The 16,712-nt window shown below is 31.2% G+C and overlaps 1 protein-coding gene across 4 annotated transcripts in view; it reads left to right on the forward strand.

The window, feature by feature from the left end:
- The window catches only part of LOC129983804 (GTP-binding protein Di-Ras2-like), a 132,676-nt gene extending 119,625 nt beyond the window's left edge, over positions 1–13,051 (forward strand). For all 4 annotated transcript variants that reach the window (XM_056093444.1, XM_056093443.1, XM_056093441.1 and 1 more), the window contains exon 4: positions 3,083–13,051. In XM_056093444.1, the coding sequence (XP_055949419.1) occupies positions 3,083–3,547 (465 nt within the window). In that variant the 3' untranslated portion in view covers positions 3,548–13,051. The remainder of the gene's footprint in view (positions 1–3,082) is intronic.
- The last annotated feature ends 3,661 nt before the right edge of the window (positions 13,052–16,712 follow it).

The raw sequence follows: 16,712 nt of genomic DNA on the forward strand, positions 1-16,712 counted from the left end.
CATATTAGTAAAAGCCGTAAAATTTTTGACATTTTTAAGAATTTCTTTCTGCACGATAAAAGAGTTCGAGAGCGATAATACAGTATTCGAGTCTACTTTGGATACAACAAAGATAATTTTGTTAAATGATTTTTGACAAGCTCACAAAATAAGTTCTTTATCAGTCTTTTCGCTCTTATGATAATTACAGAGACCCGAATGAATTGTATTGAAAGTGTGTGTGTGTGCGTGCATTTTCACTGTACACTAGCTTGGACTATTTGATCTAGAGCTGCCACACTTGGCACATACATACTTCGGAGAGTGAAAAGGTGCACTTCGGTGAGATTGTTTTAAAAATTAATTTTAAACAAATGAAATTGTGGCATTATTCCAAGAAAATTTCCAAAAAAATTCAGCATAAAAATGATTTTTACATCATCTTAAAGTTAAAAAGTTATCTTTTTAATAATACTAATGTTTTAACTTTTAGATTAAGCTTTTATTTTTAATGAATTTTAAACAATATTTTTAGTTACTATTTCAGTTCAAAATAAAAATCAAATTTTAACTTCCACGAGCACGTACGTATTCATGGGAAAATTATTTATTAGCTCATTGCCATCATGTTGACAAAACTCAAATTGCATTATTAAACTGACTTCTACTACAAGTTAAACCCAGTAAAGAATAATTTTCAAGATGTATCTGCATGAAAGGAAATAAATATGAAACAATAATAGGCATATACATCTAAAATGGAAAGTGGTCTAATTGAAGTTTTTGTTACTTATGGAAGTTACCAGAGACAAGCCCACTGACTACGTCAGCGATTTAAGCCGAGTTTGTGCAGTAGCTCTGAGGTTAAAGGCCCCTGAGCACCCGAGGTCAGAAGTCTGACTTCTAGTTCATATGAAAATGACACTCACACACTCGTTTACACAACTCCTTTTTAAGGGGAGAGGGGGGGGGGACTCTTTCACAACCTCATAGATAAAACACAAGGTAAAGAACAACCATGCCCGAATCAGGACTCGAATCCGGGACGCCCAGATCACGAAGACGCGCTACTCGTAGGCCAGGACGCCTAGGGGTAATACTATTTCATGCAATATGAGTCAATGCTCTGATAAATTATGAATTTTATATTTTTATACAGACCCTCGGCCCTATGAGTTGTAGCTGGGAAAAAGTTTTTGTGACACTAACATTTGAAATAAACGAAAAGTTCAGTATAATGCTATTAAAAATGTGTGAGTTAATGAAAACAGGAATATTACTATCGTATAGAAACTTGCATTTTTAGACCATTTCATTAACCGGCTCAAAAAAGATACGCCAGTCAACGCCCAGAGATTTCCCAAGGTCAAATTGGCCTAAAATTATGAAATTATTGATTGTCCTAAAATAGTGATATTCAAAATTTCATAGCTTACCCATATTTGGTCTTAGATTATAACAATATTTAAAAGTTTGAATGTCAAGAATATTCATTGAATATAGCTCCATAGGACCAAAGGACTACATAAAACTCAGACCATAATATTTTTAGAAGTACATTTATTGATTGAATCAAAATAAAATATTATTTACGTCACTCAAATCTTTTTTGAAAGTAAAACTATAAACAGAATTTTGTGATGAAACAGAAATTTTTATTGAATAATGCTTTAAAATATTTCATAAATTATAAAGAAAATATTCTGCAGTGCACACAAGACTTCAATACTGAACGATTCAATTTTCTGTTCTAATATTTAAAAAAAAAACATATTTGGTTTTAGCAAAGAAAGATTTTGTTTCATTTGAAAGATTAAACTTTATAGAAGCAGAACTGAAAATTAGAGAGATACATTATACATTAAACAGAAGGTGTAAGGTTTCTGTAATAGAATAAGTTATAATCAATTATATATCAAAATTCGAAGCTAAAAAATATTTCGCTGGAGAAGCTATTAAGAAACCAAATTACATAAAATGTTTAATTGAAAATTTTAACGAACATTAATCCCGGCGAATCAGCTGGTCGCCAAAGATGACTAGTAAATAATAAATAAAAAAAATTTGTTCTGGTTAGAAATGGAAATTATATGCTGTAATTTCATCAAAAAAATTTGAAGAGAATTTACTCCAGTGTTTTTTTCAGTGTAAACTGTTGGCAGTTTATTACCTTGAAATAGTAAACATGAGGTAAGAACAAGGTTTGGTTTCTTGTCAAGCACGACAAAATCAAGACGCATAGAAATTCGCCAGAAGAAGAATATAAGTTAACAAAAAAAAAAGAGTTAGATGAATAAAATTGAGTACACAGATTTAACATAGGACACAGATAGAGTTTTGAACCAAATCCAACAAAGGATTGAACATATGTTGGTCTGTAACTTTAGAAGCAGGTGAACGCATTAACCAAAAGCGTAATGAAATTAAATTTGGTGTGTAATTTTGGGATTGCACTGACTCTGTTGTGTGATTTTTTGATTTGTTGTTTCGATTCAGATTTGTTTCAATCAGTTAAGTAAAACGCGTCAAAAGCACAAGTGCGATTTTCGGATATTATTAAGTGCATGCCAAACATTAATCGCCAAATAAGACGCCAAGGATGGCACAATAGATGCAGAAAAAATGTAAAGCTTCTGAATTCAAGTCGAAGGTTGATATTCGTAAATCGTATGACAATGTCATGTTAGCCGTTCTCTGCCATACTTAGAATTCACGGTGGGGAGTGGGAGATAACATATTTATTACAAAGTATATGAGAAGGTAATTATTATTAAGGGCATTAATTGCATGCCAAAGATTAATGTCAAGGATGACACAATAGATGCAGCAAAAATGTAAAGCTTCTGAATTCAAGTCGAAGGTTGGTATTCGTAAATTGTACGACAATGTCATGTTAGCTGTTCTCTGCCATACTTAAAATTCAAGGTGGGGAGTGGGAGATAACATATTTATTACAAAATATGTGAGAAGGTTTGGGGAAAACCACTGTCGTTATTTAACAAAATATGATGTTTAATAGATGATGTTTTTTTATATTTTGTTTATTGTGCATAGATAAATTTCTATTCCTTAAAATTCTTTTTTTTTTTTTTACTCTCTCCAGGTGATCAGCTGCAACAAGAACATCTGCACCTTGCAGATCACCGACACAACGGGTAGTCATCAGTTCCCTGCAATGCAGCGGCTGAATATCTCCAAAGGCCACGCCTTCATCCTCGTCTACTCTGTCACCTCGTCCCAATCCTTGGAAGAACTTCGTCCTATTTTCGAGGTCATCAAAGAGGTGAAGGGAGGCGACATGGAAGGCATCCCCATCATGCTCGTCGGCAACAAGTGCGACGAGACGGAAGCGAGGGAGTTGCAAACCTCCATCGGCCAAGACCAGGCGAAGAAGTGGAACTGCGGATTCATGGAGACATCGGCGAAGACCAACTTAAATGTGAAAGAGCTCTTTCAGGAACTGCTCAACATGGAGAAGAGACGGAATGTCAGCCTCAACATGGACACGAGCAAAAAGAGGTCCCAACTAAGGAAGGAAAAATTGAAGGGCAAATGCTCGCTCATGTGAATGAACGGGTGGGATTTATCCTTCGATGACAAAAAAAAAATGGCAGATCGAATTATTTTTTGAAAAAACTTGAAGAATATCCCCTTATCCTTCGGAATGTCAGTTAACTAAACATCAATTTAAAAAATCAATTCTTATTTTTAACATTATATATTCTATTTCCCAAACCAAACTCTACATCAATTCTGAGTTACATTTAAAAAATCAAATCATACAGGTTTTATACATAATTCCATTAAGATTTTTGGCTGTTTTACCATTGTATCAATTCTCGATTAAATAATTTCATACCATTCCTTTCACATATTTCTCAAAGATTAGTTTTGAAAATAGTTTGGTCTGTCATTTTTTTTAAATTCAGATAAACTTTAAAATATTTAAGATAATGTGGAAGTCTAATAATTATGATTTGTATTTTCCACTGTGTGTCTGTTAATATAAGATATATTTAGTTGTACATGACTATAAAGTCAAAAGAAAAGATCAAACATAAGGAGATTACTCATTATCATTACATTATTATAATTTGATATTAGATGCATGGAATTATATATTTTTTCTGCTAGTAGCATGGTATTCGAAATATTTTATTTCCAAAGATAGTAACCATTGCCTTTGCAGGTAGACATTTTCTGTTTAACAACCACATGTCGAAAGATATTTTGAATATTGTAACCGTATGCTATAACTGCTGTTATGAAAGTAAGAGTTTGGTATATTTGCTTGGAAGATGATTTTTCCGTTGAAGATTGATTGATATTTTGAAATATCGATGTAGTAATTATTATTTTGCATCGCATTTGGATGTTTTCCAAGAAAGACGTAAAGATAGTTGGGCTCTGGAGGATTTTTGCTTTTGCGGTTTAACATCTATAACTAAGACCAATGGCGGCTTAGAATTGTTTTACCAACATGCAGATTCTTCTTTTTATGACGAAGGCCTCGAAATTACTCTGGAACTTAAGTAACTGTTTTGTATTTAAAAAAAAGTGAAGCCTTGTCGATGCAAAGGCTGACATTAAGAGGAAGGATTTAAAGTAATCGAACGCCAAAAGAACAAAATGGCTGATAGTTTTTCACAACAAAATGTGATTTTATATAAATATTTCCGATTCAGAGTTTGAAAGCATTCATTTTAGATCATAGAATTTTATTTTCAATTTCTGAATTCATATATTCATCACCCTTTCTGAAGTAGTAAAAGCGAATTTTTACTGCATTCTGCTAATGGTGTAGGAGCTTAGCCATTTACTAGGAAGCGTGGAACAGTTTACGTACATACGGGAGATCTCATTCTTTACTCACGTAAGAAGCACGAACAAATTCATAAATAAAACAAATGGTACAAGTAAATTTTTCCTGAACTTTCCAAGAATACGTGAATGTTTAATTAATGTTTATGCCTTTACAAAATCATTTCACTCTTTCCTTCTTGCTGAAGTAATTGCACCTAATTATGGGGTGTTCCTAATAAAATGTATACAAAATTTGAAAAATTGTATATCAAAGCTTCATAACTCAAACTAATTAAAACATTAATTGTTCTCCAAACTATTGTATTAACTAATTTACATCTTAAATTATTTAACACATTGATAAATAATTAATATCATGAATTAATCGATTGCCTATTTAAATTTCTACTGTATTAGGGCGAAGATTGAATAAAGATTTTCCTCTATATTATCGAAGTCTTACTCCAATGTATTTTGTATTTAAGTATACATCAAAACCACAGCTTAAAATTCAATTTTAGCAACAAAGAAAATTTAATGATACATTGCAGAAGAATATACTAACATACCAATTGTTATATTTAGAAATGTATGTAATTTTATCCGTTTATGTTATCATCAACGGCTAGATAACACTTCGAGCTCTTCCGAAATTCTACAGTAGTATTCAATAGTATAATGATGAAACTTTGATATATGTTGACCATTTATTGCGTAATTTATTATCAGTTGTGTATACATTTCTAGGATACCCTGTACTTTACCATAAAATCGTACAGCAATAAAAATTTACATTTTTATAAATTTTTAAATAATTTCGGAGTGATATGTAATTATATAAGTAGATTTGATTCAATATGAACTTGCTTTATTCAGATCTCTGCATCATCTTCTTCTTTATTCAAATTTTTAAAATCATCTGGTTGGGTCTATACGCATTATAATTATCTTATTAAAAGATTTATAACTACCTAAATTGCATAAACAGAACAATTAAAAGGCATCATTACAGCTTTTCAACATATTTATAGACATGGCAGAAAAAAGTATTAGATTTTGTAAATCATTCCAAATTCTAATGTAAATTATGGTTGGTCTTATTGGTAGTTTTTCCAATCTGGTCTGGTATAAATTATTTTTCCTCCTTATCAAAAACTAACTCAGTACTCAAGTCATAAATAATGTTCTCTTTTACGTTTGATCCAAACAGGGTAACGTATGCAAATCTCTTGCATTTGCAAGAGCAATATTTCCTGAAGAAAAGCGTGATATAAATGGGCTGAACTCCACTTGATGGACCCATTCATATCGCCAAGGATGCCAATAGTGCCAATTCACCAGAATTGCAAGTGTATAAATCAACAAGGCAAAATGTTAGAAAACAAATCATTGACAGAGTTGCTAGAAGAACTGCTCCGCCTGTTTGTTTGAATTACCATATTGATGCTTAATGCAGAAGGCACATTAAAATAGATTTCAATCAAGAAATAGAGCTAGTAGTGAGCTATGCTTCTTAGTAATCAGCGCAAAACTTTAAATTATAATTTGGTTTATTACTGTCACTTAAAGTTTAAAACATCAAAATATGTGATTTAAAAAAATAGATTTTATGACCCAGCAATATGTATTGGCTGTTATCAAATGATAAAATAGCTTTAATTCAGAATAGAATGCTTATTCTCGCCAAATATTAATGCATAATCAATTCAGATTTTATTATTTCAATTTCCCAGATTTATCTTCTATTACAAGGTCTTCTGAAGGCTTACCTAGAATGTAGCCATTTCATGTGATATTACCATCATATGATCATCATAACTATGTATAAAATTTAATTCCATGCTGTCTTACTCTATTCTAAAAAAAAATTATTTATTTTTCCTTCTACAAAATGTCTTGTAGATTCCAAAATATAACTCGGCATCACGGAAATATGAATTGACTCTATTTTTGAATCAAATTAAACAGTCATACCAAAATCTCAAAGTATATATCTTTCTTTAGGGAAAAACAGATCTATAAGGCAGATTTCTGCTGCCTTTCCTTCTATCTCCGTGAAATGGAAAACCAACCACCATTCTAAGGAAAATCTACCATCAATATAAATACCTTTTAGAATCAAATGTATATCAAAATCTTAGACTTTGTTTTTGCCATGCGATAAAAATTCAAATAGCAATCTCCCAAAATTGGGAGATATAAAACTTGATTCCCGTTTCCATTGTGTACAAAATAATCGATTGTTTTAGCATAGCAGGAGAAAAAACGTGTACACTCACGATAGCATTCGTCCCATATAGATGAGAAATTTCAATTTCTCACTTCTGTTGATTATCACTGACCAAGTGTATAAACTTGCTTCACATATCGAGACTTGTTGAGTTGGTATACAGGGAAGTCGATTAAGAATGATAATTTACTATAATGCCTATATTAAAATGTTTTGCAAATGTTAATAAATACTATATATAAGCATGTTCGTATGTTATACAAATACTCTGTGTTACGCCTAATGGTTAGTCTACAGTGACAGCTCGTACATAATAGGTAAATAAGAAATAGACTTGTAAATATGTCTAATATTGTTTTTCAACATGATATCAACGATTATTTACGAAGATGAAAGGCAGTTGATATTGCCAAAGCAATACATTTACACATAACTCCTATTTTCTTTATTTCATTGTTTGATTTCTGCCTTATATTACACGTATAGTATGGCCACACTTTCAGAATCTCATTTGAAGCTATCCATAAGATGGGCATATCACAATAACGTGAGAAACCTAATATTCACGAAAGTTAATCAGAGTTATCGTTTGCTATCTAGTGCAACAATGCTATGGCAGTGGAGACAACTCACGAAACATGATTGCCACATGACAAACTGAACATTGTGATAATTGTACCGTGCAGTGACAGCATATATTTTTCTTCTCTTGAAAGATGCCAGAATTTCTAAAATCTAGTATCAAATCGGAAGTATGTCATGTGGTCATAAACTGACTCCTTAGTACTGAATTGACTCTAAAGATTGCAGTTCTGATTTACCGCATGGATTGCTAATAGCAAGATTCTTGCTGTTGCAGCACTGAGAAAAATGTTTCTCCAAATAACGTCTCGTAAAAGACGAATGAGAACATGATTCCAGGCTCAATTTCTTTCTCAAACATTTTCTGATTGCTGACATATTTGCTTTGAATGTCCATTTGAATAGTTGTACAATGCCCGCTTCTGCGAAGATTGCTGATTTTGTGGCCGTACTATTAAAGGCATTGATGCTGCGGCGTAAGAGTGCCTGCTATTGTTTCTTTTGTGCATAGAAATTGTAAATACGTGCAATGGTGCATTTCTATTTTCTTCGCACAACTCACGGAAAATGAATTGTGTTCAGCTGCAATGTAGTATTTGCATCTTGATTAGCACGCAGTATTATATATATCTATATATAATGGTTTGAAACATAAACTCATTTTAGTGGGCAATGAGATGTACATTTGTTGAACGAATTCAATTGTAGTAACTAATGCGCAAATTTTGGTCCAACTCTCACCTCAAATAGAAAATTTTCTTAACTCCTTAAGGGTAATCTTGAGCCCTGGAGAATCTTAATGCTATCTGAAAATGCATTAGCGTATATGAAGCTAAAGCTATTGCTGCAAAAAATTTACTTATAAACATATGGTTGATGCTTTAAAGCTTATGCCAGCTTCATAGAACATAAATGAACCATTTTAAAACTTATGAAGATTCATACATGCTCATTTCGGTAATTAAAATATATAACAAGCAATATATCCAAAAAAGTTCTAATTGATAGGGAGATTTTGCAAAGTGCCAAATATGGCCACATGTGGCCATAATTTATACTTGCACAGGATATTTTTAAACACATTCGCTTACTAAAAATCATACTATAAATACGTTTCAAGAAAAAAAAACTTTCTAATGTTACTTTTGGAGAATTTGAAAACTTACCCCATTAAAAGTTGGATATCGTGCTCAAAATACTATTTTCAATTTTGCTTTGGCAACAGTTCTTGATCCTCCTGGTGATCGTCGGCCAGAATGGAGCATATAACTGCAATTTGACTGACTGGTCGTATATGCATATTAAAAGTGAGGTCTAGTTCCACATTTATCTCTAATAAAGTTTAAATTATCTAACAACGTGTTCCAATTAGGAATTTTATTCTTCATTTATTTATTTATTTTTAACTCTCAACAGGCTTCAAGCAAAGGGATGTAGCAAGTATTCAAATGCCTTACGGTAAAAAAGATGTAAATTAGGCATTTATACATTGTTATTGTAAAGAATTGTATATTCTTTACAATCATTTTGAAAATTCTTTCAAATATTCATGTGCAAGAATAAATTAATTTAAAAATACAAAATTTTGCATTTTTAAAAATTATTTTTCATTAGTCAACTAAAATTACTTTTTAACCATATCGTTGTATGAATTTTGTAAAAATACAAATTGTTACATTTTTTTTAATTATTTTTACCAATCAACTAAAATTATTTTTTGACTATATCGTTGTGCATTTTTTTGATAATTTCTAATCAATCAGCAAAATTGCTATTAGCGCATATCATTGTATAGATATTTTGCAACATCATCTACAACAGGAAAGAAATATAGAACAATTCTATATTTAAAAACTTTAAAGATTCATTGAAATCTATGCGAAGATTCATTTAATACCTCACATACAATATTACTGTACCGTGTAATCAAACCACCACTGAAAGTAGAACTTATTCAGGTGAATTCTTACTGCGCTAATGTCAGTTAATTTAAGAGCTTTTTCCAGAACGCACATCAAAAATTTAATGGCCTACACTCAGAAAACCAGCTAGCATTGCGCATGTGCGAGTTTCTGTTGATTGCTAATAACCAATAGAATGATTACCAATGTTTCAATTTCTAGAATATGAACTACTCTGAATAAGATTACACTTAATATCAATGTCCTTCAATATAACTTAGTTTGCAATCAGAAATTTTTAAAAACTACTGTAAGCTAATCTAAACTGAAGTCTACTTTAAAGTACCCTTTCACATTACCAACAATGCCAAGTCGCCAAATTCAAAAAATCAAGGAGAAAAGCAAAGTGAACAAACTGGACATATTAGTTTGGGTCCTCATATTGGCGACAAACTCAAATGGTACTTTAAAGTAGATTCCAACCTTAGTCTATTTTCATCTTCTCTTCTCTTCAGTATAGTTGTAGTTTACAGGAAAATCATAAATTGCTCACAATAATAAAAATATATATATAATTTTAATTTCATTTCATATGTATTTTTATTTTAAAGGTGCCTGTATCTATCATTAACAAATACTCTAAAATGCTGACAGTCCACAATTATCGAAGGAAATTAAAGCACATATTTCTGAAATTAGCTGAATTATGGTTGGGGATACTATGTTCCGGTAACTGAGTTGTATCTTTTTAATACTTCTTAGATGTTTTTGTTTATGGTGCTCTTTTTTATCTTATATAGTGTTATAATAAACTTTATATACATATTACTTGTTTTCCTTTTGTAGAATTGCATGTCACTGAGACAACATTTCACCTCTTAAAAATGACTAAAATATTTATGTAATATCATACAATGAGTGCAAAACAGATTTTGCTAAATATATAACTATAATTGTTTATGCTGTACGTTACTGCATTACACAAAACTTGTTAATTAATAATAATAATGTTTATTGCATGTTTGATTTTATAAGAATTCATATAAGAATCCCATATGTGAATTAATACCTCTTTTGGATAATTTTATAATTAAATATGCAAATGATTATTGAACCTTTTTTTTTTTCATATTCTGCTTTGTACTTCGAAAACTGTATTGTAACTGTCCTGTTTTGTATATTTTGTGAACATCACATGTCAGTGCCGTAGTTAAAAGAGGAATTATTGATAGCCCAGGTGCCAATAATGAAGGGCGTTTCGACGATAAGATATTTTTGTTTTATTTCATTTTTGTCTTTCTTTAAAGTGAAGTGACCAGGGTGTTTTCTGGAATGCTCTGTCCTGAACATTCCAGGAAACAGAAGCGTGAAATAGAATGATTGAAATTTCAAAATAATAATAACAAATAAATAAAGTTGAAATTCAGCAAAAACTATAAATAGTTATTTAATTTATATAAAGAAAAGAAGGGGAATATATAGAAATAAAAATAATATTATTTTTTATTAAAGTTATATTAATATTCAGAAGGGGGGGCGGCGGTTCATTCGTAGAATGTTATAGAATACATATATTTTTGCATTTTTTTTTCTTTTTTATATTAACTTTTTATACCTGTATTTTCAAATTTTTTTTCACTCATTAAATAAATACTAATGGAATAATTATATATCTGCATCAGTTAAAAATCAAAAGTGAATTGTACATTCTTTAAAAAGAATAAAACAAAAACCTTCTAACTTAGAAGTTTATCAAATAATTTTAATAAAATCTTGTAGATAAAAAATTATATTACCTCTTTCCTGAATTAAGAAAATTAACTGTAACTGTATTTTTATTCGGTCTCCGAATAGCGGAATTAAATAACTAATTTCTTTTTCTTTTTATAATATGATTAAAGCAGCTGTAAAAACTTTTTTTAACGAACAGATTTCTTATTATATATTTCAAGAACTACAGACCAAATTGTGAAATTACTATACTTAATTTGAACAATAAATGCAATTCAGTTTTTGATTTATGAGGTTTCTCGTAAGAAAATTTCACAAAACTTGAGAATTTCAGAAAATAACATTTAAAAACTTAAATGTAGGATTAAAATATTAAATTCCGGAGAAATTCCGTATATTAAAATATAAATATCCGTTAGAATTATCATGCAAACAAATTTCAAATGATTACGTAAAAAAATAAATTAAAAAAAACATTCAGAAATTAAAAGTGTGAAGGGAAAAAAAACATCTTTTCAACTTAGTCATCTACTTTAAAGTCATATCATCCCTATTAGCATATTGGAGTAACTGGATTCTTAGTTAAGTTCCCAAAGAAAAAAATTTCAGATTAGTAGCGTGAGAGGGAAAAGTGAGGTATAGATGCTCCAGGCGCAAGTAACAAAGGGTGTTATAATGGCAAAATGTTAGTGCTTTCTTTCCTCTTTTTAGAATAAAACACGATAAAAGAGCGAGAAAATAGCAACATGCCCCTGGCGGCCTTTTGATGCGATATCACTGAGAATTCAAGAAAGAAAAATTATATATATATATGAAAAATCCGTGGTATTTAACCCTTTAAAGGGCCTTTTTTTCTAGTCATATTATGTTAAAATATTTTTAGGCTTGAAATTAGAATAAGAAAAGGGATTCATTTAGCTTATTAGATAAATTTAATTTGATTCATTAATTAATTAGGTTCATTAATAATTAAGTAACAAATCAAGACACATCATTTTGTGTAAGATAAAGAACTGAAGCCTCTAAGTTTCTGTCTTTCTAAAAAAATTGTCGGAACTGATGCCAACCTACATAAATTCATACAAAGATTGATAAATTTGGTGGGAAGCATATTTCCCACGGCCCTAGAAAGGGTTAATACGAATTCAGGAAAGAAGCGGAATCGGGGCTTGTTAAGGCTAATTTGGTCACTTCACCTAAAGCATTTAAAGGGCATCTGACTTCTTCTAATTATTTTATTTTTCTAAATGAATTAAAATTTTCATTTTCATCGTCTCTGTGGCACTGCTATATTAGAAGACCCAAAACACAGAATCGATTTGTCGTTCCATTTTCTGTGCAGCTTAGAGTTATCAAAAACCTATTTTGTACAGATGGAGGTGATATCATGTAAATACTATTTTAAGAACGGTGCCATTGTTTTTGAAATTACTTTTACGATGCGAGGGCTTTGCCTAGAAATGTGATGTAGTTCTCAAATTGTGCACGTGGTAAAAAAAAAAAAGAAGAAACGAATAAATTTTTGAGAGTAATAATACTTTGTACATACAAATTCACTCCAGTAAAAGATTCCGTTAAGCACCTGAGCGTCACACAGCTTCAAAGCCTTTCATGAGAGAGTAGATATACAACTATAGTTTTTAGATCTGTTTGTTCATTTACCGTGATTATTACGAAGTTATATTTCAATGTTGACTCTTGATTACTATATTTGCTAATTTGTTCACATAAAGATGCAGCTGGAGGAGGATGTTTCTTCGCATGCCTTCGAAAGTTGCGTGGGTTGTACATTTTAGTCTTTTTTGAATAAAATACTTTTGTTAAAGATGGGGCGTCATTCATTCTTTCATGATTTGCGAAATACAGCTATTTTTCTATAATCCGGCACTTGGACAATCCAGAAATCCAGCTTTCCTACATGGCGAAAGGTTAGTATTAACCACTTCCACTGGCAAATGATTCTCAGATACCAGTACCAGAACAGTCCACTGTTAACTAGCAGGCCATACAAAGTATCTGATACCTTATATAAATCACAAAAAAGATTTATATCTTCTCAGTGAATTAATTTTCGATCTAATTCTGCGCTCTTGTAAGCTGTGTTCTGCCAAACAATCTCAGTCGGCAACTCGTGAACGTCATTTTTACTTTCTATTATAAGTAATATAGAGAGCCGGCGTCCTGGCATAGGGATAGCGCGTCTTCCTCGTGATCTGGGCGTCATTTGTTCTAATCCCGGTTCGGCCATGGTTGTTCTTCATCTGTGTTCTATCTGTGAGGTGTGTGAATGTGCCCCCCAATAAAAAGGGGTTGTGCAGGTGAATGTGTGAGAGTTTCATGAGCTAGAAGTCAGACAACTGCCCTAGGATGCTCAGGGGTCTTTACCCTCAGAAGCTACTGCACCCACTTTCCATGGTAACGCGAACAAGACATCAGTATCATCAGTGGTATAGAGAAATTTGAACTTGTCAAAAAAAATTCAAACTCAAGGATTTAAAGAATCTCCGAGTTTTAGACTTTCATGAGTTTGAGAAATACATTTTTAGAAAATGACATCCGTCTACGGTAAAGTTAACTTAAAAACGCTTTGAGCTTGATGGCTGAAATTTAATATACGGTCTTTACACTAAATTTGAAGATTTCTATCAAATTTTAAATAAAATCTGGTCAGAGGAAGTCCATCTGTTCTAATGTTCGAATATAAGTTAACACCATAATTACAAAACATAAAGAGCTAGATAGATGAAATCTGTTCAGAGGAAGTCAATGTGTTCGAATGTTCGAATATAAGTTAACATGATAATTAAAAATATCGAGAGCAATATAGATAAAATTTATTATACTGATTTAACATCTGTAGTGTAGACACCGCTCAAATTTTGGACCAAATCTTATCATAGGTTGACGGTCTGTCGGTCTGTACTTTGAGAAACTAATAAACGTGATAATTCAAAAACGCAAAGACTTAAATATATCAAATTTGTTATGTGATTTTGTGACTACAAGCGCAATTCCGTGTCAAATTTTTATTTCAATCAGTTGAGAAAAACTTGTCTAAAATACAAATTCGATTTTCGTATACCATAAACCGAATACCAAGAATTAATAGCCAAATAACTCGCCAAGAATAATATGATAGATTCATTAAGAATGCTAAATTCACACCAAAAACTAATATTTCGCAACTATTAGGCGTCAGTGCCATGAAGGGTGTTTTCTGACATGACAAGCAAGTATACACAAGTATACTCTGGCAAGAGTACGCAAAGAACTTTTGGGCAGATCACCTCCCGCTCGTTACTGCTGTGATAACTGCTACCAACATGTATAACACAGAGTTGGCGATTTTATAGCAAAAGCGTTTCGACATATTTGACACGTCTTTCCAGCACAAGTGGTTTAAAGAGAAATCAAGTCATTCATTGCAAGCAGACATCCTTGGCCGTGGGTCAATGTAAACAGTAAGCTACTGTATGTATTTTGTTATATTAATTATACAGGTGTCACAAAGTCTTTCCGAGATTACAAAAAAAATATTACTAAACAACTAGTCTATATCATACAGTAAAATTTTTATTACGGAGTAATCATATTTTTATTTTTTTAGATCATCCAATGGAGCAACTGATGTAAAAACAGTGATTTTCAATTAGATTGTTATCAATATACGCCATACTCAATGACGTTCATGCTCACTGATATTGCTCCACTAGATTTTTTTTCTTTGGGATTTACATTAACCCCTTACCTGCCTAAGATAACTTGAGAGATTCGGTTCACAGTGCCACGTATATAGTTGAGAGACGTATATATACACCAAGGGCAGTTAACACATTGGCTTAAGGAGACGTATATATACGCCCGAAGCAGGCAAGGGGTTAAAGATAGAGTGCTTAGCCATTAAAGATGTTAATACTCTATTGTCCGACGATACCGTGTCCAGCTAAAAATATCCGATCCAACGACAACTAAAATGATCTGAACCAGTCCAACCGATGACAAACAAAAGATTCCCAATTAGACATGCAGACGGCATAAAATTAATATACTCAAAATTAAGACCACAGATGTTGTGTCTAATTGACAGCCGATAACAATTCTAATTTAGTTTAAACTAGTGATATGCAGGGATTGAAACATAATGCATATCGTATCATAATAGAAACCAACATAATATGTATGAATTAAAACTTAATGGACGTGGAACGCACGTCAAATTCGATTTAAAATAAAATTGTAAAATTATATGGAAATCTTTCCTAAGTATGAAAATGCTTAAAATCATATATGATGTTAATTAATGGTGGTGTGGTCATTTTAAAGTTTCTGTGTGTTGCCTATTTAAATTTTCATGGCCATATGCGTTTATATATTTTAATACCAAAATTCAAAAACTCTTCATTCGGGTAAATGAGATAATTAAGAAATCTAGAATGTAAATAAAATGAATGAATAGTCAGAATAATATAAAAATTTAGTCTTCCATTTCTAGATTGCCATGGCCTGGTGATAAGACCTCGGCTTCATGGATGAAGGTTTCCTTGTTTCAAAATCCGATTATCGGCAAATACTTGTGTAAATGGATTTGATTTCCTCTAAATCCGTCGAAATCATATGCCCTTGCGCTTATGAGGAAGCTGGAAGAACAGGGTACCCGGTCAGGCGTCATCATCATCATCAGCTACGCTAAAATTATAAGTTCCTCGCCAAAATAACTTTTGTATTGCTTTAAAACAGGACTTTAATGTAACCAAACTCAATCTTCTTCTTATATAGCATTAATATGTTCAAATAAAAATGTAATGGAACCTCTTATTATATTACACATAAAAAAATCTATAATTTGTTCTGGAAAAAGGTCTTAATGAATTAAAGCTTTCAAATCATAGAAAAGGAATTTATTGCTGTTACAATGCTGTCACATTAAAAATTATCATTAGATTTTTTTTAATTAATTCTTGTGCATAATTGTTCGACATAAATAATACTATTTAGATGCATATGAAGAACTAATGAATTTATGTTTTTAAAACATAACCAATCCATTCCGCCTATAAACTCTCGTATAATGAATTACATAACAGCAAGTCTCACATGTCTATTCACTTATTTTATTTTTAGATAAATACAAAAGAAATTGAAATTGTATATATATTTTTTTTACTTTGACAGCCACTAAAAAAAAATTATGAAAGAAATTTTCTCCGATTTTGGACAGAAGCGTCTGTTTGTCAAATCAATCTACTGTGTTTATTTCAATAGTTATCTTTAGGAATTCCAAAAATTCTCGATTTATTTTGAAAAAAAAAAATTCTCTAAAACATTTCCAATTTTAATAAAATTCGGTAACAAGTAACAAAAATCTTTTTTTTTTTTTAATTATCTGCGTGTCGAATTTTCAATACCAGAATTGATAAAGTTTATTAATTGGAGAAAATATACTTGTAATCGATTTTAAATTTTTTACTTTAAGAAGTACAATAAGT

Source organism: Argiope bruennichi, chromosome 9, assembly GCF_947563725.1.
Source record: "Argiope bruennichi chromosome 9, qqArgBrue1.1, whole genome shotgun sequence".
Classification (NCBI taxonomy): domain Eukaryota; kingdom Metazoa; phylum Arthropoda; class Arachnida; order Araneae; family Araneidae; genus Argiope; species Argiope bruennichi.